Raw genomic sequence first — 25,954 nt, 5'->3', positions numbered from 1 at the left:
TTCACAGGCTTCCAATTCAAATATACCCCCACCATCACCATAGGAGATGGCAGCTGAGAAGGGCCAAGTGAGTTAGAATCAGACTCATCTCACGACCTTCAGCTCAGGCACCTCCAGCTTGATATTGAGACTCCCTTTATAAAGATAAAAACTGCTGCAAAGTCAAGAATCTGGTATTTCCAACACCCGTTTTAGGTAGGGATGAACCGTGGCCTGGAAGAATCTATGGAGTATAAAAGGAGCACAGGGAGGAGGTCTGTTGCTTACGGTGTAAATACCCAATGTGAGGGAGAGAAATCCCCTGCTTGACCTCTGAGATCCTCAGCTTGTCTCCAGACTGCCAGTCTCACCTCCCACTCACCTGGGCACAGTGCCCACTGCAGCTATAGGGCACCATCCCTGCTCAGCCTGTCTTAATTAAAAACAACTTTTTTTGTGTGATAGATACCAACAGAATGCACGGTAGAACCGGCAACACAGAAGCCTTCTGCCCTGAAGACATTTCCATGCAAACAGATGACAAGAAGAATATCTGTCAGGAAAGCCAGAAAAAAAAACTCTGTTCTGGAATGTACATGGCTCCTTTCCTCTTTGGAAATAGCATCACTGCAGGCTGATATGGGCTCCCATAACAGAAGAGGTCTTCAGGGCATAGAAAGTCTTGTGGAGGGGGAAAAAAGCCAAGCAATTAGCATGCTCCGTCAGGAGTTTTGTTTCAGGGTTACACAGAGTCCCCATAGGCAGAAGTGGAAGGGGACAGGAAGCACTCAGTTTAGTTTTACAGCCTTGAAACAGACCAGCTGACATCACCAGGGTTTCCTGGGATGCCAGCAGCAGAGCCAGTATTTAAAGCCCTGGCTTTGCAGCCAGAGGCACCGTCAGGTCCTGCTCCATCAGTTCTGACGTGGCAGAAGCCTTATGTAACTCAGCCAGATCTTCAGTATGGTTGCAACAGTTTCAGAACTTGCGAGCAAGATTTTCACTATGCATAAGCTCAAGAATGAGCGTACTTCTGTCCCCTCCTGTCTCACACTTCAGTGGATTGCATCCAGGCTCAGGGGGCGAGGGTTCATTTCCAGCTGGCTACGCAAGGCTTTCATTTGCATCCCGCCTTCGTTTTGTGTTGGGATAACAGAGGTTTGCGCTGCCATGTGAGACATTTTCTTACTGGTTGCCTACAACCTCAGCTGAATTTCAGAGGAGTTTTGGCAGACGGCCCCTCTGGCAGCCAGTGATCTGTGCAGGAGCTTCTCAGGCTGAAATGTTTGTCTTGAAATGCATCAGCCCGTATCTGTAATTGCACAGGCTTTTCCTTTTCCCCTCCTCTGTTTCGACTGTATCTAAGCGTGTGAACTCCTCTCAAAGACCCTTTAATATTTTCAACATTCAGAGTGGGTCTGAATAAACGTTTGTTAGGGGAAAACTTCATAGGGAAGACAATGCATTTTTTTGTTTATTATTCTGGCTGGCGTTAATGTACGTGCAGCGTTACAATAGTAATAGTGCAGTAGCAAATAAGGATTGCTTTCAGCAGGGAGAATCCCTCTGGCATGCTTACCAGTGCCCCGACATGGCATCACCTGTAGAAGTATCTGTGTGCTTTGTTGAGCAAAAGGCAGCACAATGAGGTGGGGCATGGCAGGATTATCTGCTCCACAGGCTTAAACTGAGTCCACCAGCTTGGAGCTGAAGTACTGTATAGAAACTCAGCTATGAATGTGGAAGTTCTGTAGAAGCGCAGATTCTACATCTTTACAAACGTTTTTCATCTTATTATCTCAAGCCTTTTATCTTCAAATGTCCTTGGCTGTTTGTTTGTTTTCTTTACATTTGTTTACATAACTGAAAGTTTTTCTGGAAATGCTGGTATGGCTTTAAGCTGCGACAGTGATTCACTGAAAGTAATTCATTCAAAGATCTCGGCATCTCTTTTCCTTGTAATCCAGTGGTGGATATTCTGTGATTCTCTTGGGAGGTTTTTCCCCCTGAATGTGCATGTATGCACTCACAGCCGGAGAGACCTGCACACATTTGCAAATGCAGACACTTCCCTCTTCTTTTGGGGCTTTTAAGTCACTCCCTGTTTCTGGAACAAGACACAACTGACCTGTGCCATTAACCCTTTCTGCCGTGTGCCTCCTTTCTTTGAGTCTAAAAATGTGATGGAGATGTAGGTCCCATCCTGCAGCCCCACTGGGATTTTGCACACGTGGTAAATCTCTCTCTGCTTCCCATACAGAGAATACATGCAAAATCTGCTTTGAGGGCAGCCTGTGCCCTGTGCTGACTCCTGCTGTTAACCTAGGCTTGGCCTGGGAGCTGCTGGCTGCCCTGGGTCAAAACAGGCCAGGCACTTTCCTACAGAATATAACAGTATAGATCTGCTCCCAGGGCTCAAGGTTGTTCCCTGGCATTGTTTAACTTATTACCATAGGTTCAGGTGTTGTTGATATAGAGGTTATAGCTTGCTCACACGTTAATATCAATCAGCAGCAAAAGCAGTGAGTTCTGCCTCTGTCTTGGTAAGCTTTCAGGAGCTGGCATAGAAAATGAAGCATGGTCCTTGCTGCCTGTGAAATGAGCTCATACATAGTGTAAGGGGTAGGATTTCCCTACTGGTCCTGTAAGTGAAACTTAGAGAGGCTCATCACTGTAAATATCAGTATCACTCGAGCTATTTCCTTTGTAGAGCTCCCAAAATTTATGCTGCTAAAGAGAAATCCAGGGACCAAACGTCTTTGAAGAGCAATAGGTTATTTTTTTTTTTTACCTTGCTCTGAAAAAGGGTCATTTATGCAATGCCAGAATTCCCTGTAACTTAGTGCTTTGCACTGTTATTTCAGAAGTTAAAAGCTGTTACAGTGCTCTTTAATCAGCAGCAGACTGACAAAAACACGGTTGCTTTGCAGCGACAGTCATGTCATTGCAAAACCAACATCTCCCTGTGCAAGGCAACCAGCAGGCATTAGGTGAGCTGGGGTTAGCCCAATGAATGCAATGCAAGGAGCCTGCAGCAGGATATGGAGTCACTCCGTAATTACACTCCTGTTTTTAATGCCTCATCTATGAAGCAGTCGCTGGAACAGGACAACTTTTACAAATTCAAGGAGGGCCGTGGTTATTACAGCTAACTTCAACAGCACTTGGCTCTTTGAGGGCTTTTATCCAAATGTCGCCAAGCCCTTGTTCTTCACAAAGGGAGATAAACATAATTATCACAGCTCTAAAGTGGGGAAAGCTGAGGCATATTGAACTTAATTACCTGCTCAAGGATGTGCAGCAAATCAGTAGCAGAGATGGGAACGCAAACCAGTTCTCCCAACTTCCCTTTATGCCCTATAGTCACTGGATCTTGTTGCCATCTCTGTTAGGTAGCAACTGTGGTAGGGTTAATGAGACAAACAGTCCCGATTTGGCAAAGCTGTGTTGACCTGAATAGAGGGGAGACAAGCCAGGTGGCTGTGAGATACACCTATAGCCTTTGGTCTGGCGTTCAGTGAACCTGGGCCAGCACTGGGAGCTTACATGTTGTATATATGAGACACCAGCTTGTTCCTCGCCGTTTGTCCTCATTTGCAGGACAGGACAGTTGCCACACATCTCCCACCCAGCTGCTCTCTGCTGACAGCCCCTGCTGCCATCCCAGTCGCTGAGCTCAGTGCTCTGGGATGAAGCCGCAGCATCACACACCAAGCACCATCCGCTTGGGCTTCTTTCTTTGCAGCCTGTCTCATCTGTGTTCCGACCTGACCCTCGGCTTCCCCCCAGCCACGGCAGCACCTGTGGCCACCAAGGCCTGCAGCAGACGATTCCTTGTTCCTGGAAGCAGTGCCACGTGCCTGAAATAGAGGCTGTGCAGAGAGGTGAGAGATGAGATAAGCGAGGCACTGCTTCTTCAAAGGCTGCATTCAGCAGCTGCTCTCTCCAAAGACTGACAACAGAGAAGGATGGCATTATGGTGATGTGTTCTAAGTAAGTGGTGTCAAAGCAGAGAAAAGGATCACCCCTCTCACTGACTCCAGGCCAGCTACATTCAAACTCTGCTTTCTCAGTGCCTACACAGCCTTGGTGCAGAGCTGCACAGTTCTGCTTCCTCCCTGTGCACTACGAGCTATCATAAAAGCTCTGAAATGAAGGTGCCTGTGGCATCTCTGCAGGCTCTCTGGAGGTCTCTCCACCCATCTGGCTTACCATTTTTTTGTACATCTGTGATAGAAGTCGTCTCAGCTAGTCAGAGGGATTCACTGCTACCTCAGTGACATCCTTTTCCTGTTGGGGTCGAAATCTGACCTTGAGCTTTTGCAGCAGATCAGACTGCTCTCCCTGTGGTTCCCTGAGCACAGTAGCATGTGTCTGCACTCATTTATCTATCTCTAGGAAGCAAACCAAGTTAAAATGCTCAGGATGAGGTTTTTCTAGCTTTTACTGACGGCTCATCACATTGCAGCAAAGTGAGGCTTTCAAAAACAGGAACATATTTCTACCCCTGGCTGAAATAACATGTTTCAGCAGGGTCAGCAGGCAGCTTGCTGCTCACACCATGGTCAGTACCTGCTTTTAATGAGAATGGAAGGAAGTACAACTGTGGCAAGGTGTGACTGGTGTCACAGTGATACCTGCAAATATGAATGACGGGTTGTGGTTCCAGCCACAAGCAGATGAGCTGTTTAGTGTTTGCTCAGCTTATTTAGCTGTCATTTTCACCCCACTAAAACTTAAGGGCAAGCAAGAATGGGCCAGACAGTGTTCTGTGGAGAGCAGGCTGTCCCTGGAAGACATGGGAGAAACACAAGATAAGAGAAAGGGAACTGGCTGGAGCACTAGAATGTAGGGGCAGGAAATACAGTAGTGCACTGTGCACCAGTACACCAATGCACTGAAGGGGGTTTTCCTCCACAGTTCTTATAAAGGAGGACTTCTGACTTTTAGAAGGGTTGGATTTGGTTAGGCCAAGCACCAAGCATGGGCTGCTTCTCACAGCAGACTGAAGGAGAGCAAATGGAAGAGCCCTGAAAACCATTGTGGCTGGTGACAAGAAGGTAAAGAAGCCTTCCCTGGGATGCTGGTTACTCCCCTCTACCCATTTTCCCAGCAGTAGAGGAAAAACAAAAGAGAAAAGAAGTTCACACATTCCCAGCCCTGCCTTCCCAACCCAAAGTGCTGCCTCTATGGCCAAGAAATCACAAGCCACATGTAGTTACACCACTGCTCTGTGGACAGGGATGCTCGTGGTGGATGCCTCTGCTCCTGCTGGATGGAAATTCCAGCAGGTTTAAATGTACTTTATGTCTTCACTGGTTGAAGCTGAAGAGGTCATTTATATGTTCAGATGCTCCATACACACCTGTCCATGTTCATGTCTTCTATTTAGCATTCCTGGGCTGGTTTTTGCCTCAAGTGCTTAAAGAGAGAAATGGAGACTGGCTCCTCTTACAGCAATGGCCTGATGTGGCCCCCAGCCACCTCCTGCCAAGGAGAGATGTCTGAAGAGAAGTGCTTATTTGTAGAAAGCAGCCTGAAGACTGGAAGAAGAAGGCAGCAGCCACCACAGAGAAGGTGCAGCAAACGCAGTGCTGCCGCAGCTGCCCACACCCACCTGCCGTGCAGGGCAACCCTTGGTGCAGCACAGGTTCCACTGGCACTGCAGAGCAGCAGCTATTCTTGGACACCACCTACCGGCATCGTCCTTGTTAACTCTTCTGATGATGAGCAGTTGGGCAATGTGCGGAGGGCAGCCCGAATCCGGGGGAGGAGAGATGGACGTGACCTTCCCGAGCTCGTCAGTGAATTCCTGCTTGTTTTCTTTCTGAGGGAGGTGGGATCTGAAAAGTACCGCTACGTAAAGGAGGGATTTTTTCCATGCTTCGGGGATGCCGAAAGAAGTGCTGTGAAAGGGCGTGGGTGAAAGAAAGAAGAAAAAAAAAGGAGAAACAAAAAAAGGAGAAAATGCTTGCAGGAATAAACCAGAGATCTTCCCTACAGCAGCCCTGGCGGAGCTCTGTATGGCTGAGAGAAAAAGCTTTTCAGTTTTGGATGCAGCGTTTTAAATCAGAAAGGAGAGGAGGTACAGCTTCAGACTGCCCTGCCTTCCAGCACCAGTTCCCCAAACCTGGTGTCAGCCAGCAGGAATGAGCAAAGGGCTGGTGGTCACTGGCCCTAGTTGGCACAGAGCATGAGGAGGGGTCTGCGAGGGCCGTGCTTGTCCGCTGTGTGGCTTTGCTGTATGCGATGGGAAGAAACCTCCCAGCTGCAACTGCTCCATTTGGAGAACACAGCACAGCCCTTCCTCCAGCTTCTTGTCTTTATGCTCCTGGTATACGTGTGTGCATGTTTTGTCCTGCTCGTATCTGTCTCAGAATTCACCTCATTTAGCATTTTTCCCTGGGGAAAAGGTCTAGATTTAAGCTCACAAATTGATTTATGCTCTCGAAAGAAGAAATAGAGAAACCTGTCACGGTATCATCTGCCCAAGGCTTGTTGAGATTATTGCCTACCATAGGGTTCCTGCATTTGTTCCTCTCCTCGCTATCCACTGGTGTTGTTTCTTTCAGTTAGGTGAGGATTCACGCCTACTGGTTTTTATGTCTTTATTTCTATTCTCTCTTTTATTCTTGGAAATTATTATTTATTCTTGGAAATTATCATTTATTCTTGGAATTTATCCCGGTTTTCTTGTTATTTTTGTAGTTATTCTTGAAGGGCTATGGATGAGAGCCCCCCTGAAACATTTGTGCTGACTCATAGAATCGCAGAATATCTTGAACTGGAAGGGGTCCCATGAGCACCACTGACCCCCACCCCTGGCTCCACACAGCAGCACACAAACCCTCTTTGCCAAGCATATTCCTTTTACAAAACTAGTGCCCTTGTGAGCATAGGTCTGACTTCCACTGGTGCTTCAGAGGGCAGAAATGTAACAGGGCTGCCTTGGTGCTGCGTATCCCAGGATCCGCATAACGCAGGATCTGAGCAAGACATCAGTACCTGCAGAATCCTGCTGGCACCTCTGGCTGTTCTCCTGTTGATGGTAAGGGCAGTGCAGGTAGGAGTGTCTGCTGGGGCTCTGAGGTATTGCTTTTGTTTTAAAATATTAACTTCCTTTTCTGTTTGCTGACTGTAGAGTTTGAGGGATAAAAGATGTATCTGGCAGGTAGAACTGCCTTTGGAAACAGAGTTTGTTCAGTATGGTGTGTGTAAGCTGTGCTCCCATAGTTTAATGGCTCGCAGTATGAAGAGTTCTGTGAAACAGTCATAATGAGAAGTCTCCTCTTCCAGCAAGACTGAAATTCTCTTCCTTCAATTGCTTCCATTTTCTGTTGTGTATTCCAAAAGAAGGCTTTCATTACCATGCCATGCCCCCCAGGGCTCTCCTTTTGTTTGAATCCTACCAATTGGAGAGATGTGTACTTGGAGGATGGTTACATGGCTCAAGAACTTTACTTAGGCTTAGCTTTCTCTAGTTGGGCAATCTCTCTTTTTATTGTGAGTAAAATCAGAGGCTATTTACAACCTGCACTGATATCATAATGAATGGTAGATGTAGTTATTACCTTGTTTTATTACTGTAGCAGCTAATTCTGAGCTACATTTACTGCTCAGGATGAATACCATAGACTGGAAAGAAGACTGTCCTTGTTGTAGTGGATCAAATGGACTTCAGAAGGAAGAAAAGCTGTCTTGCACATCAGGTGCAGGCTATTTCACATTGAAGGGGAAAAAGTACTGTTTGGTTTGTACTTTCCAGTGTGCAATTCCTATTTTTAAAGGTGGAAAGTAGTATGTTCTCATTCTGACACTGCTGGTGAAGTCTCTCAGAGAAAGCATTTGCAGTTGGAGCAGGTCCTTCAGTAATTAATACAAGCCCCAGTTCTATTCTTTATGACTTTCAGTAGCTTACTGGTAGTTTTCAAAGTGAGATTACTGTTGTTTTTACATCAGAGCTTTGCAGGCCACGTGGTACGCTGACAGATTATGTTGCCTGTAAATGATCTGGTCTGCACTGCAGAGACAACCTTTCTGTCTCTGTTCAATATTTATATATTTATTTATAAAACAACAAATGAAGGAAAGGATCTTGTCATATTATCCAGTGAACTGGGAGCTCTGAGAGCTTCTTAGGCGTGAGAGCAAGCTTGCAGTGATGGCACTACAGAGCTTCATTGTAGACAAGCCCCAACAAAATAATCAGGCCTGATCAAAACTGCTAACAGCGTAAATTTCACTAAAAATTAATTAGTAGAGAGGAAGAGAAGAGGAAGGGCAGGCATGGCTTTGAAGATCGAGTTGCAGAAGGTAACACTGTGGTAACCCTGAAGGGTATTTGGACAAAGACAATACAGAGTTTGGTCTTCAGAAGGAAATGTGAAAAGAGGCTGATGTTGCAGGGTTGATGCTGCCTTGCCAAGGAGCACAGTTTTGAGGAAGAAGTGACTTGTGTATTCTGACACTTGTGTTTTTTGGGTTAGGGGTCAGGGTTAGGATGAGCTTAGGGTTATGGTTAGAGTTAAGTTTTAGGTTTAGAATTGTGGTTAGGATTTAGGGTTAGAATTAGGGATCATTGTTAGGGTTAGTGTTAGGTTTAGGGCAATGCTATGTGAGGAAGAAACTCCAGTCCCTCATAGAATCATCAAATCAACGAATTATTAAGGTTGAAAACACCAAACTAAAATCACCTAGTCCAACCACCAACCCATACCTGTGACTGCTCTAAACCACGTCCCTCGGTGCCACATCCCCACGGTTCTTGAACACCTCCAGGGGCAGTGACTCCACCACCTCTCTGGGCAGCTGTGCCACTGCATCGCTGCTCTTTTGGACAAATGTTTATTAATACCCAGCCTGAACCTCCCCCGGTGCAACCTGAAGCCATTCCTTCTTGTCCTGTCACTGTTACTTGGAGAAGAGGCTTACAACCGTGTCACCACAGCCTACTCTCAGGCTGTTGTAAAGATCCATACAGTCTCCTCTGAGCTTCCTCTTCCCAAACTGAACAATCCCAGTTCCCTCAGCCACTCCCCGTAACACTTGTGCTCCAGACTCCTCAGATTCATTGCCCTTCTCTGGACACTCTCCAGAGCCTCTATGTCTTTTCTTGGAGCGAGGAAGAGCCTATTCCAAGGATGAGCCTACTGAAGAGCAGCAGCAGTTCAAAATGGAGGTTCCCTGAATCACCAGCTGCCTTGAGAACTGCACCTCACCTACGCCTCAGGAGTGGGCAGGTCTCAAGGACTGCGTGGTGTGGCAAGAGACCTCGGCTGGCTGAAAACCCTTCTGTGAGAAGCTGTTTCACCTCCCCCTGAGATGCAGAGCCCCATCTGTAGCTGGCTTTCCACAGGCATACTCAGCCTCCAGTCTGAATGAGAAAACAGTCCATTGCGTGACTCTGGAAAGCGCTCTCTGGGGATAAAGATACGTGGGTGGGCATGTGTGTGTCTTCATTTACCGTAGGCAAAAATGACAGCCTCATTTGTAGTTATGTCTGCCCTCTGCTTCCTGCTCCATCTCCCCTTCTGCACTTATGGCTCACCAAACTTTCTTCTTTGTTTTCCCTTTTGCTGCAGTTTTCCATTGTTCCTTGTTTGCCTCAGGCTTAGTTCGTTTTCTGAGAAGCTGGAGTACAAAAGGTCTGGTTTTAATGAAGTTTAGGAGGAAACTGATGTTTTGTCTTATTTTTCGGACTGAAAGAGTTGCATGATAGATTAACATTTTCGTGTTCTGAAATGCAGTGTTTTTTGGAAGCTGAAGAGTGGATGGAAGTTTAAAAAAACTGGAAGCTGCAGAGCAGAGGCCCAAAAAATTGAATGCCATTTTTTGTAGCCTGCAGAATGAAGGATGTTCTTAGAGTTCATTTGAGGCCCAAGAATGGAAGCTGAAGAATGGCAGCTGAAAAACTGGATGCTGGATAGTTGAGGCACTCTTGGAGAATGTCTTTTGGAGGTTAAAAAATCAGAGGCTGATGGATGGAAACAATTGGAGGCCACAGAATGGAGGCTGAAAAATTAGAAGCCAGATAATGGAATTCATTTTTGGAGGCTGTTTTATGGAGGTTGAAGAATGGTGCCTGCAGAATAGAGACACTTTCTAGATGCTGTCCATTGGAGGTCCGGGAAAGGAAGCCAAAGGATGACGGTTGAAAAATTGGATGCCATTTTTTGCATGTGGAGGAATGGAAGCTGAACAATGACAGTTGAAAAACTGGAGAATGAAGAATGGAAACCACAGGAGGGATGACATTTTTTTGGAAATCTTTTGTTGGAGGCCTGACCAAGGAAACCATAGAATAGCTGAAGGAATAAATTATTTTTTGAAGTCTGTTTTTGGATGCTGTGTTTACAAGCTAGATTTGGAGGCTGAAAAATGGGGCAGAAACGCTAAGTCACATCTTGAACCAGTGATTGAGCATCTGCTAGGAAGGCAGGGCAACCAGGGGAGCTCAGGTGTATGCAATGCATCTGAGTGACTGGCAGCTGGAGCCAGGATCCACCCCTGAGCACCACCACACAGTTGAGTTCCAGTGGAGGTGAGGGCATACTGCTGGAGGTCTCTGCATGCCTGAGGCCTTTTGAAGGTATGTCATTTCTTTCCTTTATTTCTATGGCTGTTGTATTTGGGTAGATCCTTGTTTGCTGCAGCTTGGGACCTTGCTGCTCTGTTGACGTTGCTATGTTTTCCTCTGTGTTACAGGGGCTTGAAATTAGAGGCTGGGTTTTTTTGTTATTGTTTTATTTATTGTTGTTATTGTGTTTTTTACTGAAAGGAAGGGCATGTGGCTGTTGTATGGAATGGTAAGAAGTGGCGTAAGGGAAAAAATGGATGTTGAAGGGTGAGAGTTGTGTGAAAGACATGAATGGATTCACACAGTAGTACTGATGTAAGAACTCTGGTCAGAAGGACTACTATCTGCAACTTGCCTCAATAATTCTTCAAACTCTACAATGGGGCAGCCAGAAGCTGTGTAATATGTGGGCAAAATGTTTTTTTTTTCCTCACCCTGGAATACAGAAAATTGGAAGTTTTCATGGTGCGTTATCTTTATCAGACAATAACAGTGTAATAACAGTAATACACATACTGGTGTGAGTTGAGATGTGTGAGCGAGGGTAAGAAAAACATGAGAGCAGTGTGTATTGATCGCTGCAGAGCGCTCCGTGTTTCCTACAAGTGACAGAATGAAGAACAATCTGAAATTCTAGAGGTAAGATAACAAAATAAGGAGGTGGTGGAGCTGTGAAGCATCCAGATAAGGACAAGTAGTCCTAAGAATTTGAGGGGGTGGGGCAAGGCAATGAAGCACCACAGCACAGCATCTGCTGTGAAAGTGTAAAAGAGACCTCAAGAAATCAATTGGAGTTCCCAGCCAGGAGCAGGACATGCAGTGAGGGTGCAATGCTGTCGTCCTCAAGTGATCCTGGCCAGACCACTTCTAAGAGATGCCTGTGAGTATTTGGATAGAAGGGTGGGAGGAGGTAGTATCAACTTATTGGCTTTACTTTTTTTGCTTGTCTCCTCTCTCAGGTCTTGCTCTGAGTTCTTGTTGCACTGATATACTATGGTGGTAGAACTAAATGTTCCAGTTCTGCTAAAGGTTCGTGTAGGAGGTGGAATCTCTCTGTGTGATAGCATTTTATATATGTATTTCAGTTGCCTTTCAAAAAAAAAAAAAAATTCAGATAACTGTACTGCAAAACTGCTATTTGGAAGGAGTATTAATGGCAAAGTCAAGTTGCCACATTATTGGATCAAGAGCAGCACTGTAACCGTTTCAGAGTTGGAGCAAAAGTCTTGATGGAGGTCAGCTGATGAATTTTGACGTCTAGTTGAAAATCAATGCACAGTGGATTTCTATAGCTGTTCTTACCCCCCCAGCCTGTGTCCTGCTGCCAGAGGCTGGGTCTCTTTCATTCTGCAATAATAAAAAGCAGATTTTCCTTCTTAAAATACCCGAAGGGAGTTGCTAACTCAGATCCTCTCCACTGTGTGCCATCCTGGTTCATGTGGTCAAATCCCATCACTTCCAGCTTTACAGCAGGGCTAATCCATGCCGTTGGAGACACCCAGATTAACCCACCATGGGATTAGAATGCTTGAGCTGTTGCTGGAAGATTAGTACATTTGATTCTCAATGTTTGCAGAACTTAGCCTGAAAATGATTTCCAATTAGAACTCATGGGTTGGTGAGGGCGTTTGGAAAAGTCTGGATTGAAAGCAAGTGGCTGCGAAGATTAAACTGGAGTGAGAGCGCACAGAATGCATTGGAGATTCAGACCTATCGCTGTTGATGGGAACAAAAGGCACTTCTTTTGTGTTGTGAGCTTCTCGTAGGTGGTTTTATTCGGAGTCTCTTGGCTACAAGGGGATGGAACTGCCCTCCTGGCTCCAGTTTTATTCAATCGCTGGGCTGATCACCTGATAAGAGAGAAGCACCTCTGTCCTAGATAACATTAGCCTTTGTGGTGAGGGAGAGTGCCTGCTGAGTGGCTTGTCAGGTGCTTTGCTTTCTGGAGCTCCCTGCTAACGACACTGTGTGCCATTAAGTGGGTGAGCTGCCTAAAAATGAACTTGTTTCAGTTCCTGCACAATGCCAAATGAGGTTATTTTGAGGACAGGGTCTCTGCTGTGGTATTTGTAGTTAGGAAGTGATTGGCTCCCTCCTTCCGTGTTCTGCACTGGGACTCAGGCTGTCTGTGCTCATCACGTTTTATTTCAATTGCTAGCAGGAGCATTCATGTTTGAAAGAGAACTTCCTCTTGTCAGCAGGGCATTAATTCCAGTGCCAAATCTGCTTCGTGCCTGCTCTGCACTCTGTAAATGCTTACATGGCTTTCTATTGCACAGGGCAGCAACAGCTGAGTGTGGTCCCATAGCAGCCATTCTACGTGAACTGGAATTTCACCTATCACCAATATTTCCTCATTAAATCACAGTGCCATATATCCGTGTTCCTTGATCACCTCTAGGGATGGGGACTCCACCACCTCCCTGGGCATCACTGTTCATTCTGAGAAGAAACATTTCCTAACACCCAACCCGAACCTCCCATGACATAACTGGAAGCCATCACCTCAAGTCCTTCTGTCTGTAAATATGTGTACAAACATACACATACACTTTCTTAGCTGATGTGTGTGTAATGGCATTTATCACACTTGCCTGAAAATAACACTCTTCCTCCAGAGGCTGGCAAAGATTATCAGTTGAAACCCTTGAAAGTGGAGCTCTAAGACATCTCCCTGTGAAACTACACCAGAAAGGTAGGGCACTTCTATATGGGAAGTCTGGTCTTATGGTACCTTAGAGCTGCAGCTGTACTGAGAATTCCCTCTTCTGGGAATGCTGTGCAGCCTGGTGAAGCAAGAGTTGTTCAGTTTTAACTCATGCATTTATAAACATTGAGCGCATTCCTCTGCACTTTAAAAACATACTTTGGGGGATATCTGTAGAGCTGCGTGACAGAATCACTCTGAATATTTTATCCAAGACCTGTGTTGCAATTTCTTCTAAAGAAATAACTCTTTACAACCCAGAATATGAGTCTGTAGTTTGTGCTTAGCTTACTGTGGCAAGAGGACAAGGCTACTGGTATGATGACACCACGATCTGTCACCAAAACTCGTTGTGTAATAACCAGTAAGAACATGGGGCAGCAAATTCTGCGCATGGAAGTTGCCCTGGATTCATATTAATATGCATCTAACTGATCAGCTGTGCCTTGGCAACACACGTAAGATAAAGCTGACTGTGCTGTAAAGAACTTCAATCGTTCACTGGATGGAAATGGAATGCCTGACATCACGCTGGGGTGATTTGGACTGTCTGATAAGTGAAAGTGTGTGTGTGTATGGAATATATGCTTTCCTGAGCAGTGTGTATTCTCTGATTTGAATCATACTGAAGCTGCTGGTTTCATCATCAAAATACCTTCAGAGGGTGGACCTCAGGCTTGCACTGATAACATAGGGCAGGAGTGCTGGCTGGATCCTTGGTTCTTTCCCACAGCCAACTCCATGCACATCCATGTTCTTGTGTTTATTTTTTCCCCACTACCCCCCCAAAAAAACCCAAAACCCAAGGAATCCCAAGCAGGATTCACTCTCAACCCCATGATGTTGCCTCTAAACAGATGACAACACCTCAGTGCTTGGTGCTACTTTACCCACTGCCCTTATGGTTGGGGATCTACTGCTGTGCTGCCAGCTTGATAGGTGCTGTAGTTGCACATGAGAAATGGTGTTTCAGTGGTGAAGCACGTTTTCAATTGACAACAGGGAGATAGAGGATTTGAGGTGACTGCAGCCCTGTAGGAGGTGGAGATGCGGGTGGAGGTGATTCCTGCTCCCTCCCTCCCAGGAGTGTGATTTGGTTTTTTTTGAGCCCTGGTGTGCTTATTCCTTCCTTGTGGCAGCACAAAGCAGGACACAGCAGGCATTCTTTAGCTTCTGTCTATCATCCAGTTTGCAACATGCGTCGCTTGGGCTGTTATAAAAGTCCCTTGTTAAGTAATTGTATTTCTCTTGCATAAGTGTTTGCTTTCAGGAAGCTGTAGCCAATCGGAGGCTGCAACTCAGAAAGCATTCCTAACCACCGTGGTTTCCGAAAATAATGCTCCGGTGCTGATCTGCTGGAAGTTCTGTAAAAGCTCTGTAGGTTGGCTCAAGCAGAGGAGACCTCAGTGCCCGTGGTGGCTGAACTACGGCAGTAAGGTGCTGCCACAGCGCTGCGCTGAGCGGGTCGTCGTGAGTAACATTTCTGATCCTTCTAAAGGGCGTCTGTGGCTGTCACTGCAGGCAGGGAAATACTGCAGGCTTTCATCGCCAGCCGTGCGTTAGAGGGAGGCAGGAGGTGAGAGATGGGTGGTGAAGCTATTGACAGGGGGTAAAACAATGCTTTCCTCTTGGGCTTCCCTAAGCAAGCACACGTTTCTCTGAAGCTGTGTAGTCAGGTCTCTTCCAAATATGCTAATAAAAAAAAAAAATGTGGTGCCGAATTCAATTACAGAACCATCAGGAGAACGTAGACTTGGCTGGGCAGTGAGATGGAAGGAATGGTCAGCCCTGAATACTGACTCAGTGTCTGACAACCAGTATTCAAGCAAAAAAATAGAAGAGCAGGGCAAGCGCGCAGTGATATTTCCTCTGCTGTATTTCCCAAGCTTTCTGAAATCTGTAGGTTAGGTTTTCCTGAGTCAGGCAATACATATTTGATACTACAAATGGATTTTCCTTCTCAGAATTTGCTAGCTCAGCATACCTCTGTTAAAGACAATCAGTTGTTTGGAGGTTTGTCTACCATAAATCTCATTGGGATTTGATATCCTGAGTTGAGTTCACACATGCAAGTTTTTCATGAAAACGAATGGGCCTTTTCTGTTTAGATGGAACTGGGTAGGAAAGATGTTCGTGCATTTAGCAGAAAACTCAGTCTCCTACAAAATTTCCTCTCCCGCTTGTTTTTGCTGTATCTGGATGCAGCTGACTTGCAAAAAAAAACCCCAGAACTGTAAAACTATGCACTGAAGTGGGAAATGGAATTTATGAGTTAGATGCTGAGTAGCTCCGTTGTTATTTCTACCAACCCTAGGAGGCACTGAAGTGTCTCTGTATAGGAAAGGCAGCTCATGTGCTGGGCTGTGAGGGGAAATAAAGCTATTGCTCATGCTATGGATGGGTGTACACATAGTTTTACGTAACTTTTCCTTGATAGAACAATGTCTTTACTAATGGAGATCACTTGGGAGAGCTCAAGTCACTACTTATGAAGCTGAAAAGATGTTGTATGTAGAACTAACAATCTACAGAGTTCTGAAGACCTGCTAAAGCATTGGAATTATTTTGATAACCAGTGGATGAGCAGGTAATTCATAAAGAATCATAGAATCACAAAGGTTGGGAAGGACCACTAAGATCACTCTGTCCAGCCATTGACCCATCCCTACCATGCCCACTGACCGTGTCCCTCAGTGCCACATCTTCATGGTTCCTGAATTCTGCTGTGAGAAGAAGCGAAAATACCAACACAAGTCAGCAGCTGAAACTGGGAAACTTACAACCTCATTTCTTCTACTAAAACAAATTCTGAATTGGAGAACAAAATGAAGCATATGTTAGTATACCCAAACAAAATCTCTTATCCTTTTTCAGGGTAAAATGGACTCCATGCCCAAGCTCAAGATTTTTGTGATGTTGCTGTCTCTGGCTACTTTCACAGCCATGGTGATACTGAATGCTGGAAATGCCACTGGTCTTTTCAAAGGTAATGCAAGCGAATGCTTTTTGTTCAGAGAGATGAGTCTTGTGCATTGCATCGCTTTGTGATGCCTTAGATCAGTTTCACTTCTTCAAACCATCAGAGCCTCTTCCAGTCCCTTGAAATCAAAGCAAATGGTCTGGATGTATCTGCTGGTGAAAGTCTGTTTTTACATATGTTGCCCTTGTATTCCTGGTGGAAGCTTTCCAGGTCCTGTTGCTGTGGGTTTTTTAGAGGATGGTGCTTGGCTTGCATGCTGCCCGGCTCAGAATGCTCCCCATGCTGTCAGAAATGAGAGTCGTGCTTCTCTTTGGCTTTTGCACACAACTGGCTTTTCTGGTTCTGTGCAAGAGAAAGGTGCTCAGGGTTCCCCATAAGGGACAGTAATCCTGTAATGGGTTTTTAAAAGGAAGCCAATTGCAGCGTGCGGTTTGTTTTCAACAAGGGCATCCTCTCAGGACCTATTGAGGTGTGGACTAAACCTTGAGGAAGATTGCAGGTTGAGAAAATCAGCAGTCTTTCCCCATCCTTAGTATGTAATAATACATTAGGCTGCAATAACATTCACTACCAGGTCTGTTCCGGACAACCCCTGGCAACATCTCAGAGAAGTACAGCACCGACTTCACACCAGCTGGCTGGACTTTCCTCATCTGGAATGTCATCTATGCCTGGCAACTGGCGTGGCTCCTGTATGCGCTGTCAGGGATCTGCCGCAGGTACTCCCTGCCCACAGCACAAACGCTGGGGGTGGCCCTTCCCTTCTGTAGAGCGGTCTGTTGCTCACTTCCTGGGCTTTATGGTCAGTGCAAAACCGCTGCCATTCCTCTTGGCTTGACAGGCTGAGTCTCTGGAGCTTCTTTTCGGTCAGGCATCCCAAGCGTGGCAGCAGGTCGGAGGTCTATATGAACTACTTTGTAATCTGTCCACGCAGAGCAAGTCAACAGTTCTGTGAGAGCTGGTTGTTTCCACTGGTTTTCGTGATCTGACACTTACCCAGCAGCTGCTTTTCAGAGGCTGTTTGTAGAGGCTGTCATTTCATTTGTAGTTCTTTTCATTTTTTTTCAAGATAAAAGCATGTCTTCTCAAATATTGGCTGGGAATATTAAGGAAAGTTTTCACATCCTTGTTGTGGAAAAGGAGGTGATAGAAGCTGGCAGAAACAGTATTTAGATTTTTTAAAATATTATTATTTATTGAGAGGAAGGGAATGCAACAGTTATGAAGAATGGTGAGAAATGAGGCTCAGAAGTGGATGCATGAGCAAGGATGAGAGATGAGGGAAAGAGGGTAAACTGATTCATATGGCAGTGAATAGATATAGATGGATATAGATATAGATGCAAGAAAACTAATCAGAGGGACCACTGTCTAAAATTTTCCAGCATGAGAATTTCCTCACAGCGTGAGGAATCTTTCAACCTGAAGCCCTGGAGTTAAGGTGACAAGATGAGGAGGAGCTGTAAAATCGTAGAATGGCTTGGGTTGGAAAGGACCCCAAGGATCATCAACTTCCAAAATATCTAGATAAAGATAGTGAGCATCGGGATGGAACGGTGGGAGTAGGTAGAATCAACTTACTGGCTTTGCTTTTCCTTTGTTTGAAGGAAAACTGCCTTTCCCCTCTCTAAAGTCTTGCAATGAACACTTGTTGCAGTGATTACCTGTGATGGTAGAACTAAATGTTCCAGTTCTGCTAATGGTTCATGTAGGAGGTGAAATCTATCCATGTGATGGCATTTTATATATGTATTTCAGTTTCTTTAAAAAAAAAAAAATCAGATAACTAGATAGCAAAATTTCTATTAATACTCCTTCCAAATAGCAAAGTCAAGCACTGGATTGCCACAAATGGAAGCTGTCTGTTTAAGCTGCCCACTGCCTTGGAAGGAACGTTGCTTCCACAAGTGTCTGTTTCTTGCTCTCCAGATACACAGCACTGAATGCTGTCAGGTTCCAGGTGACACTGTTGAGTTTAGGTATATAAAGTCCTACAAAATACACTGTAAGGAAAGTTGGGCCAGAAGAATTACAAAGCAGGCTTCTGAAGGAGAAGTTCTTGATGGCCTCAATTCTACCACTGTAAAACATGCTCTGTTTGCAATCCAGGTGTGTTTACTTTCTCCTTATCCCACCTGTCCCTGCTCCTGACTGTGCTGGGAAGCCTTGTGGGCTGAGCAGTGTGTGCAGGCAGCAGTGGGCACAGATCTGTCTCTGGTGTGCTGCCAGCACTGCAAGGGGCTTCCTGAGTGCCTGTGGTCCTTCGTTGTGGAGATGTGGGAAAGATAAGTGCTTGTGGAGGATTCTGATGGGGTGCCTTCTTTTTCCTTACAGAAATGAACTCGGATGTGTCTTCATGAAACCAGATTTGCTGCCAGTACCTTTTTACATGGCATGGATTCTGAATAACGGCCTCAATGTTGGATGGCTGTTTCTGTGGGACAGAGAGTAAGCCGCTCTTGTTACAGCAGCTTTCTAACCGTAATGTTGGGACTACTGAAACAACTGGGCAAGCCTTGGCAAAATCTACCCTTAATAACTATTTTGTTATTTGCAATTTTAATCTTGCCCGTGAGATAGATGGGCTGTTGAAGTTTTATCTCTTAACAACTGCTGCTCTTCAGTGTTTCATCCAGCAGATAGGACAAGAGCCATGACAGCCTTTGTAAATACAGTTAAGCTCATTGCCTTGGATTGTTTTCATCACCGTGCTGGCATGAAGGGCTTATAATAGTACCATTGTCAACAGATGAAGAAATCAGCCTCAGTGAGGAAATAATAACTTAATGATTAGGAGTAAAACAGTATGTCAAAATGAGGCCTACACATAGTGATTACCTTTATTAAAGGCTTGATTAGCTTAAAGTCAGTAAAGGCCAAACTCTAAAGCTATGAATTAAGGTATTGTGACACCACTGAAAAAATGCATTGTATGTTGTGTGTTGTTTGTTTTTTTTTTTTGTCCTAGATACCTCCTGCCAGCCCTGCTGTTGTTGGCAGCCCTCACTTTTACCACGGGGGCTGCTCTCTTCATTTCACACAGAGCCTTGAGTATCCATTCCACATGGTTCATGAAAGGCCACCAAGCTGATCTCTGGCTCATCCGAATCCTAGTAGGTGGCATTTAAGCAGCTGAAAAAGCATGTTCAAGGAGCTGAGAGGGTTGTCAGTGGAGCTGCAAAGCTGGGCGTGCATGTGTAAATGTTTCTGCTGGGAATGGCTCTAAGTCCCTTGGCACAAAGTGGGGGTGGGCACCGTTCTGTCCACCCTTGCATTTCTATTCATGAGATGCAAGCAGAACAAAGGGAATTGGAAGCATCTGGGTTCCTTATCCTCACCCTTGTCCTCTTGCTGTACTCGTGGCAGGTGCAGAACGGGCTGGCACTGTATGCCACATGGACCACCATCGCCACTCTGCTGAACTTTGCCATTGTGTTGATCTACAAGTGGGATGTGTCCAATGAGACAGCAACCACTGCATCTCTGAGCATCCTTACCCTCATGCTTGTCATGTGGTGAGCAACCTCCTGAGTTCCCTCTGGGCCTGGAAGAGCTCTTCTACCTCTAGTGTATCACAATCGGTCCCTCTCAAAGAATGAAAACTGTCACTCAAAGCCAGTTTTGATTTTGTAATCTTGCTGTAGTATAACCATGGGGTATTACACTGGGCAAAAAAACATCCATTTCCCATGGCCAAGCCCCTTCCTGGGAGGAGCAAGGGGGATTTTTACATGTTGATTCTCCTTCATACCTTTCCACTTGCAGAAAACTTGCATTTAATACAGGGGTTTTTTGCCTACGTTTACCCTTGATAATTTTTTAATTAATCTTATGAATTATAGTATATGAATATTTTGAGCTCTGGTCTGTGCCTCCAACAAAGGACTCTTCATCTGACTCTTATCTTAAGCTTTTTATGGGCGGGGAGGGGGGGGAATCTAAAGAAGCAAACGTACTACTTGGTCATTGTTTTTCTCCACAGGTTTTGTCAGGAAAACTTCTTTCTTGATAAGTACGTCCGTTATAACCTCACTGTCTACCCAGTGGTCATAATAGCTCTGACTGGCAGCATGTGCAAGGACTTCTCCGTTTCCTCCCCAACCACCAACGGTGTTTTTATAGGTGAATCTCTCATAATCTTTGGAGCAGTGTGGTTCTCTTTGCAATTGAAGTTATTGCCTGTGAGCCTTGGGGTTGAAATCAAACCTAGTGTTGCCTCCTGTTCGCTTCCCAGTGCAATAAATTTGCCCTGCAATCACACATTTGTGCTGTCCCAGAGAAACTTGCCAGCCCTGTGAGCTTTTGGTGCTGTGCTGATAGCTCCCTGCCCTTTGACATGGAGCAGGCACACAGAACACAGGGCTGGGATGAAGCCTGTGGGCTTTGCTTTGTATTGCTTGTGATTATGGAGCAGTGCTTTAATGTCTGACCCAAGCAGGAGCTGTATCTGAGTTCCACAATGCAAAGACCTGCACACGCTCCTCTCCTGTGCAGTCTAGGCTAGCACTGACAAGTTTGGCCGGGATTATTTGCTTGCTGCAGGCCACTGTAGCTGTGCTGGATGTAGTCATACACTGTAAAAGGGCTTAAGCTGTATACATGCTGTACAGACCACAGCATGGCAAAAGCTGTGTCATTATGAGTAGTTATGCTGGCATGAAAGAGGTGGAGATGTGCAAATCCTGTCTTGCTGAAGCAGTTTGAGATTCCCATTCCCATTACAAGATCAACAGAAGAGAGCACACTGTCACCCTTCAGCCCTCCCAATGCTGTGTGCCAGTGGCTGAAGGCAGTTCCTAAGCTCGCACTGCCAGCATCACAGCCACCTTGATGTGTGTTCCCTTCTGCTGTATGGGCAGGGTGTGCAGCTGGGAGTCAAGATTTGCCTAGAAGCACCCAGCAGGAACTGAGCAGAGCTTGTCTGCCAAAGCCACGAGTCCATTGACTCTGGCCTTGGTGGTTATGGCCATCTGCAACGTGGAGGTGCATAAGCTCTGGCAGACAGCTCTATTCCTGCAGTAGGTGCTTCTCCTGCCTTTACACCAGCAAACTTTCATTTATAGTGGTTTGGCTTGTTTGACTGGTAGGGCAAGGATGTGCTTTTCCCAAACTGGTGCCTGTTTCTTTATATAGTTCAACTATTCTTGGACTTATTTGTTAATGCCGTGTGTCTTTATGCCCGTGTCTATAACATCTCCCCTTTTTAGACATGCCTTGACCTGGAAGCATTGGGTATGTTACTGCTTATCAGTCAGAGCAGATTTGCCTTACCCCATGGCAGCCACCTAATGTCAATAGGGGTAATGGCTCCCGGACAGAGGCCTGTGGGTTTGCCTTGGTCTTTTCCCTGCTGTCTGAGGAGCTAGAGAATGACAAAAAGCACTGTTGTTCTTTCGCATGCTAACCTAATTCTTTGTTTCTCTTCTAGTTGTACTGCTGGCACTGACTTGTTTTATCTTTGCTGTTCGGCTGGCGTTAGTCATAAGGAAGCACAGTAATGAACTGCTGGAACCACCACCTCAGCCATCAAGTACAGTGGCCTGAGACCTGTGGCACGGTGATGTTATGACAAGTGCTTTAGAGGGAGGAGTAAGAGCTGAGCATCCTGCAACCACTGGTCCTTCCCTCCAGTAACAATTGCCTTTTTTTGCCTTTTTCTCTTTTTTAATATATTCTGGATTAGCACAGCTTGTGCCTGCAAACTTGTCCTCCTCCCCTGTTCTCTGAGCTCAGCTGTTTGCAGCTCCACCTCAAACATGCACCCTCCTCTGCTCATTTTGCTGTGGATCAGTGGAGGAAGAGGCCCTGTAGATGAGTAGCTCTGTATACTTTTGTGATGACAGAGCTGCTCCTCGCAGTGTGAGGAGGGCTGTCAGCAGATGTTTGGCACAGAGAGTTGCCCTCACCCTTTCCTGGGAGCTATGGTGGGCAGGGGAGGAGGGATGGCTGAATACTTCTGACACAGCTGCAAGTCTCCAGCTTATTTCAGGTTGCTCTAACTCTAGAAACTGACAATGTGCTCACATCTCAGCACACGCTATTATCTCTGTCCCTCTGCCTTGTTTTTCCTTCTGACTTTCTTACTAGAGTTTGTCACTGTGTCGATGCCTCCATCAGTGGCCCCGCAGTAACAGCAGATCTGTGCCCCTGCCACCCACTCGCTCCTCTTTTCAGACAGGGGAGATCCAGGTGATGTGGGAGCAGTGGATTGCTTTTCCTGAGCTGTGCCCGTTTGGTGGCTGCCTCCTGCAGGAGTGTGCTTTGCAACCCTTCTGCTGGGATATCAGCCATCCAGATGCCACAGAACCTGATGGGAAATGAAGCCTGCTTCACAGACCACTTCTTGTTTTCTGAGCTGGATAGAGTGAGATAGATGTAATGTGGCTTCAACACCGTGGGCTTGCTTTGGGAAGCCTGAATGAGAACTGACTGGATTGCAAGACCTCTGCCTCTATTTGCTGTGCCTGCTAGATTTGATGATGCCTTGCTGGTGTCTAGAAAATCTTTCTGGATGCCTGATGCCTGGAAACGCTGAATATCTTGCAGTAATCTCACAGAGGTGAATTTTACTACAATACAATGCTATTGTTTACATTTAATGAAGAACTAAGTCTGTACTATGTGGTTCTTGTCGTTCTATCATATCTTATTTTTAAATAAAGCAGCTACTGCCCCCACTTCTCATGCAACCACAAAATCATTAAGGGTAGAAAAGACCTCTAAGATCATTTAAGATCACCAACTCTTCCCACTGTGCCTGTTGTCCATGTCCCTCAGTGCCACATCTACACTCTGCATTAAGCTTGTAAGGAAATGACTTTTGGAACCCATGCTTACAGCAGAGGGCCTGACTTCTGCCTTGCCTGCTTCTAATATGTCTGCTCTTCACCTGTGGCTCAAGGGCTTGGTCCAGATCTGCTTCCTACACTTCCAGGTGCCTGTAACAGCCTCGGGAAGCCCTTCAGACTGTCACAGAGCAACAGCTTGGAGGCACGCGTGCCCCATTCCTGCATCTGCTTTGCTGTCTGTGGTGCAAACAAGCTGAAAGGAGCTCTTCACTCTAAGTGCTGTAGCTCCATGTTCATCTTATGCAGACCTCCCTGCAAGGAATCCTCTGAGAACTGCCCCGAAATGCTGGTGCTGAGCGAATCCTTGGGCTGGCCCCACACAAACAAGCTGCTGGCTCCAAGCTGCCTTCCACCACCATTCCCTGGAGCTGTGGCAGGCAGACATTCCCACAGCACAGTGCTCCCTGCCAGCATTGGGAAAAGCAGCTTTCCTTGCATCCGTGGCAAGAACAGAAGCCTAAAAATATAATCACCCTGCCTGCCCCTTTCCTTTTAGCTGCAGGCAGGGCAGGGCTGAAAGCTAGTGGTGTAAGCCTTCCTACTTGCTATGTGCTATTTTTAAAGGTTGTTTCTTTCTGAAACGCCTTGTTTCCGCTTGTTTTCTAGAATCAGAAATACCAATGATGTGCTTTTTCCCCCACAACAGATCACTCTTCCAACAAAGCTGCATTTCACAAAGCCGCAAGCCTGCCAACTTTTTGGCGCAAATAATCTGCCCGGCCTTTGTTTCCATGAGCAATTATGGGATTGGGGTGAATTTTACTGGATTTAAAATTTCTTGGAAAGCTGATGGCATTAAGAACCCAAAGCCTGAAAAATTGCGTTTGTTTCTAAAACTGTTAATTCCAAGCCTTGGCAAGAGCCTGTGTGTCTCTCTTAGCAGGATGCAAGCTGGAATAAAATAAAATCAAATTGAGACTGCCAAGGAGAAGGAATAGAGTCATAGAATTGACTCATAGAGTCACTGGGAAAGACACTAAGCTCACCAATTCGGACCCCAACCCATCCCCACTGTGCCCACTGACCGTGTCCCTCAGTGCCACATCTTCACAGTTCAGGGACACCTCCAGGGATGGTGACCTCCCCGCTCCCCAGGCAGCTGTGCCACTGCCTCACCACTCCTTCCGAAGGGAACAGGAGCAGCCTCTCTGGGGAGCATGGTGAAGATCTCTGGATAAAAGCACCAAAGACATAAGGCAATGATGAAAGGGATATGCACCCTTTGCTATGCATGCAGTCTAAACACGCTTGGGCCATCCCGAGCCCTTTGAAAACTGTTAGATGTTTTACAGCTAAATATTTATTTTATCTGTGCAGAGCCGGGACAGCCCTGTGTCGGGAGATTAGCACAGCTCCTTCTGCCAAAGGCATCTCGGCACGGAGTCACGGGCTTGGGTGCAACTCACACATGGGATGAACGTGTGGGAAAATGATGCTGAAGGAGCCCAGGGTGCTGATCCTGCCCCAGCAGAGCCTTGGCAGCAGCAGGCAGCAGCGCCATGAGTGTGCCATAGGCTACCTTTCACTCTCCAAGCCCTGAATATCCACACAGGAAAGCTGTGTTTTTTCTTGCCTCTTCAGGAAGAAATGAGTTTGAGGATGCTTGCCTGGTACACATTGAGAAAAGACTTCTTTTGTTCGGGATGGGTCCAATTTGGAGTGCAGGAAGTGATGGTGGCGTGATCTAGTGACTTGATTTCTCTTGATGTTGTTCTAACAGCTTAAAAAAACCAGACAGGGTTGGAAATAATTCAACTTAGGAGACCCAAGACATGAATTAGAGAGAATAAATAGCTCATGTTTGTGCCTGTGCCCAAGAAGTGCCTTGCAGAAGGGACCCACCATGTAGCTGGTTGGGCTGTGGGCCTTAGGGTGATACTCAGAGGTCCCAAATCTGGTGTGGGCTTTGCAAGGTCTCCAAAGAAGGGTGGCCCTGTGCAGCCCATGCCCAAGCTGATCAGGCACTGTGCATGGACTAACCAGCACCCGTGTGTGGTGAATTCATTGAGTGCTCGTGCAAAAGCAAAGAGGGAGCATGGATGCATGTGAGTTTGGTGTTAAGGTGTGGATTCCTCTTGTGCCCATGCAGGAATTCATTGGTTGCTTGTACTTGAGCTCTGTGGGTGCTCATTCATGAAGTAATTGGACTCATACATCAATTAATTGGGTGCTCACGCATCAGCTAATTGGGTTCCCATGAATGAATGAATTGATTGTTCTTGCATGAATTAATTTGGTGCTTATGCACGAGCTGTTTGAGCTCTTGTGCATACATTAATTGAGCACTCATGCATGAATTACATGGGTGCTCATGCACAAATTAATCAGGTGTTCATGCATGGATTATTTTGGCACTCGTGCAGGAATTAACGAGGTTACAACTTCTGCTGTTGGTGCTCACTGCCCCACTGGCCTGCAATGACGGAGCTCCACTGCCGTGCATCGCATCGTTACCAAGGGTGCAGAGCACCATCTAGTGAACGTTGGTGAGGAAACCATTGCTGCAAACCCCGAGAGGCTCCAGGTGAACCAGGCAGCTAAATCAACATTACCACTGTTTTTTTTTCTCTTTTTTTTTTTTTTAAGATGCATGACCTCTCTCTACTTGCAACTTGAGCCCGAGCAGCTGGAGAGCTGCAATCCCCTTGCAGAGCCTGGGAGAGACCGCAGCCCAGCGACCTGCCACCTGCAGTCACTCTAATTAAAACCTCTAGGATGATTTCACATCTCTTTGCTTTTTTATGGACGTGTTTGAAGTCTCCCATTGCTTTGGGTAGTCTGCAATGTAATGAAGTTTTCAGCAGCAACACTTGAGCTTCACAGCTACTCTTTATGGCCAAACATCTCAGAGGGGTGTTGAGCAG

The 25,954-nt window shown here is 46.0% G+C and overlaps 1 protein-coding gene across 1 annotated transcript; it reads left to right on the top strand.

Annotated features, from left to right (window-relative positions):
• Nucleotides 1–14,738: 14,738 nt before the first annotated feature.
• Nucleotides 14,739–22,922, top strand: LOC128088598 (uncharacterized). The gene is made up of 8 exons (XM_052699321.1): nucleotides 14,739–14,838; nucleotides 16,137–16,248; nucleotides 16,817–16,961; nucleotides 18,577–18,690; nucleotides 19,211–19,355; nucleotides 19,609–19,757; nucleotides 20,225–20,364; nucleotides 21,671–22,922. The coding sequence occupies exons 2-8, from the start codon at nucleotides 16,143–16,145 to the stop codon at nucleotides 21,784–21,786; spliced, it is 915 nt and encodes a 304-aa protein (XP_052555281.1). The 5' UTR covers nucleotides 14,739–14,838; nucleotides 16,137–16,142; the 3' UTR covers nucleotides 21,787–22,922.
• Nucleotides 22,923–25,954: the final 3,032 nt, after the last annotated feature.

The sequence above is a fragment of the Tympanuchus pallidicinctus genome, unplaced genomic scaffold (genome assembly GCF_026119805.1).
Source record: "Tympanuchus pallidicinctus isolate F22 unplaced genomic scaffold, pur_lepc_1.0 scaffold1, whole genome shotgun sequence".
In the NCBI taxonomy this organism is placed as follows: domain Eukaryota; kingdom Metazoa; phylum Chordata; class Aves; order Galliformes; family Phasianidae; genus Tympanuchus; species Tympanuchus pallidicinctus.
The sequence above is the reverse complement of the archived record's forward strand: the minus strand, read 5'-3'. Positions and strand labels throughout refer to the sequence as shown.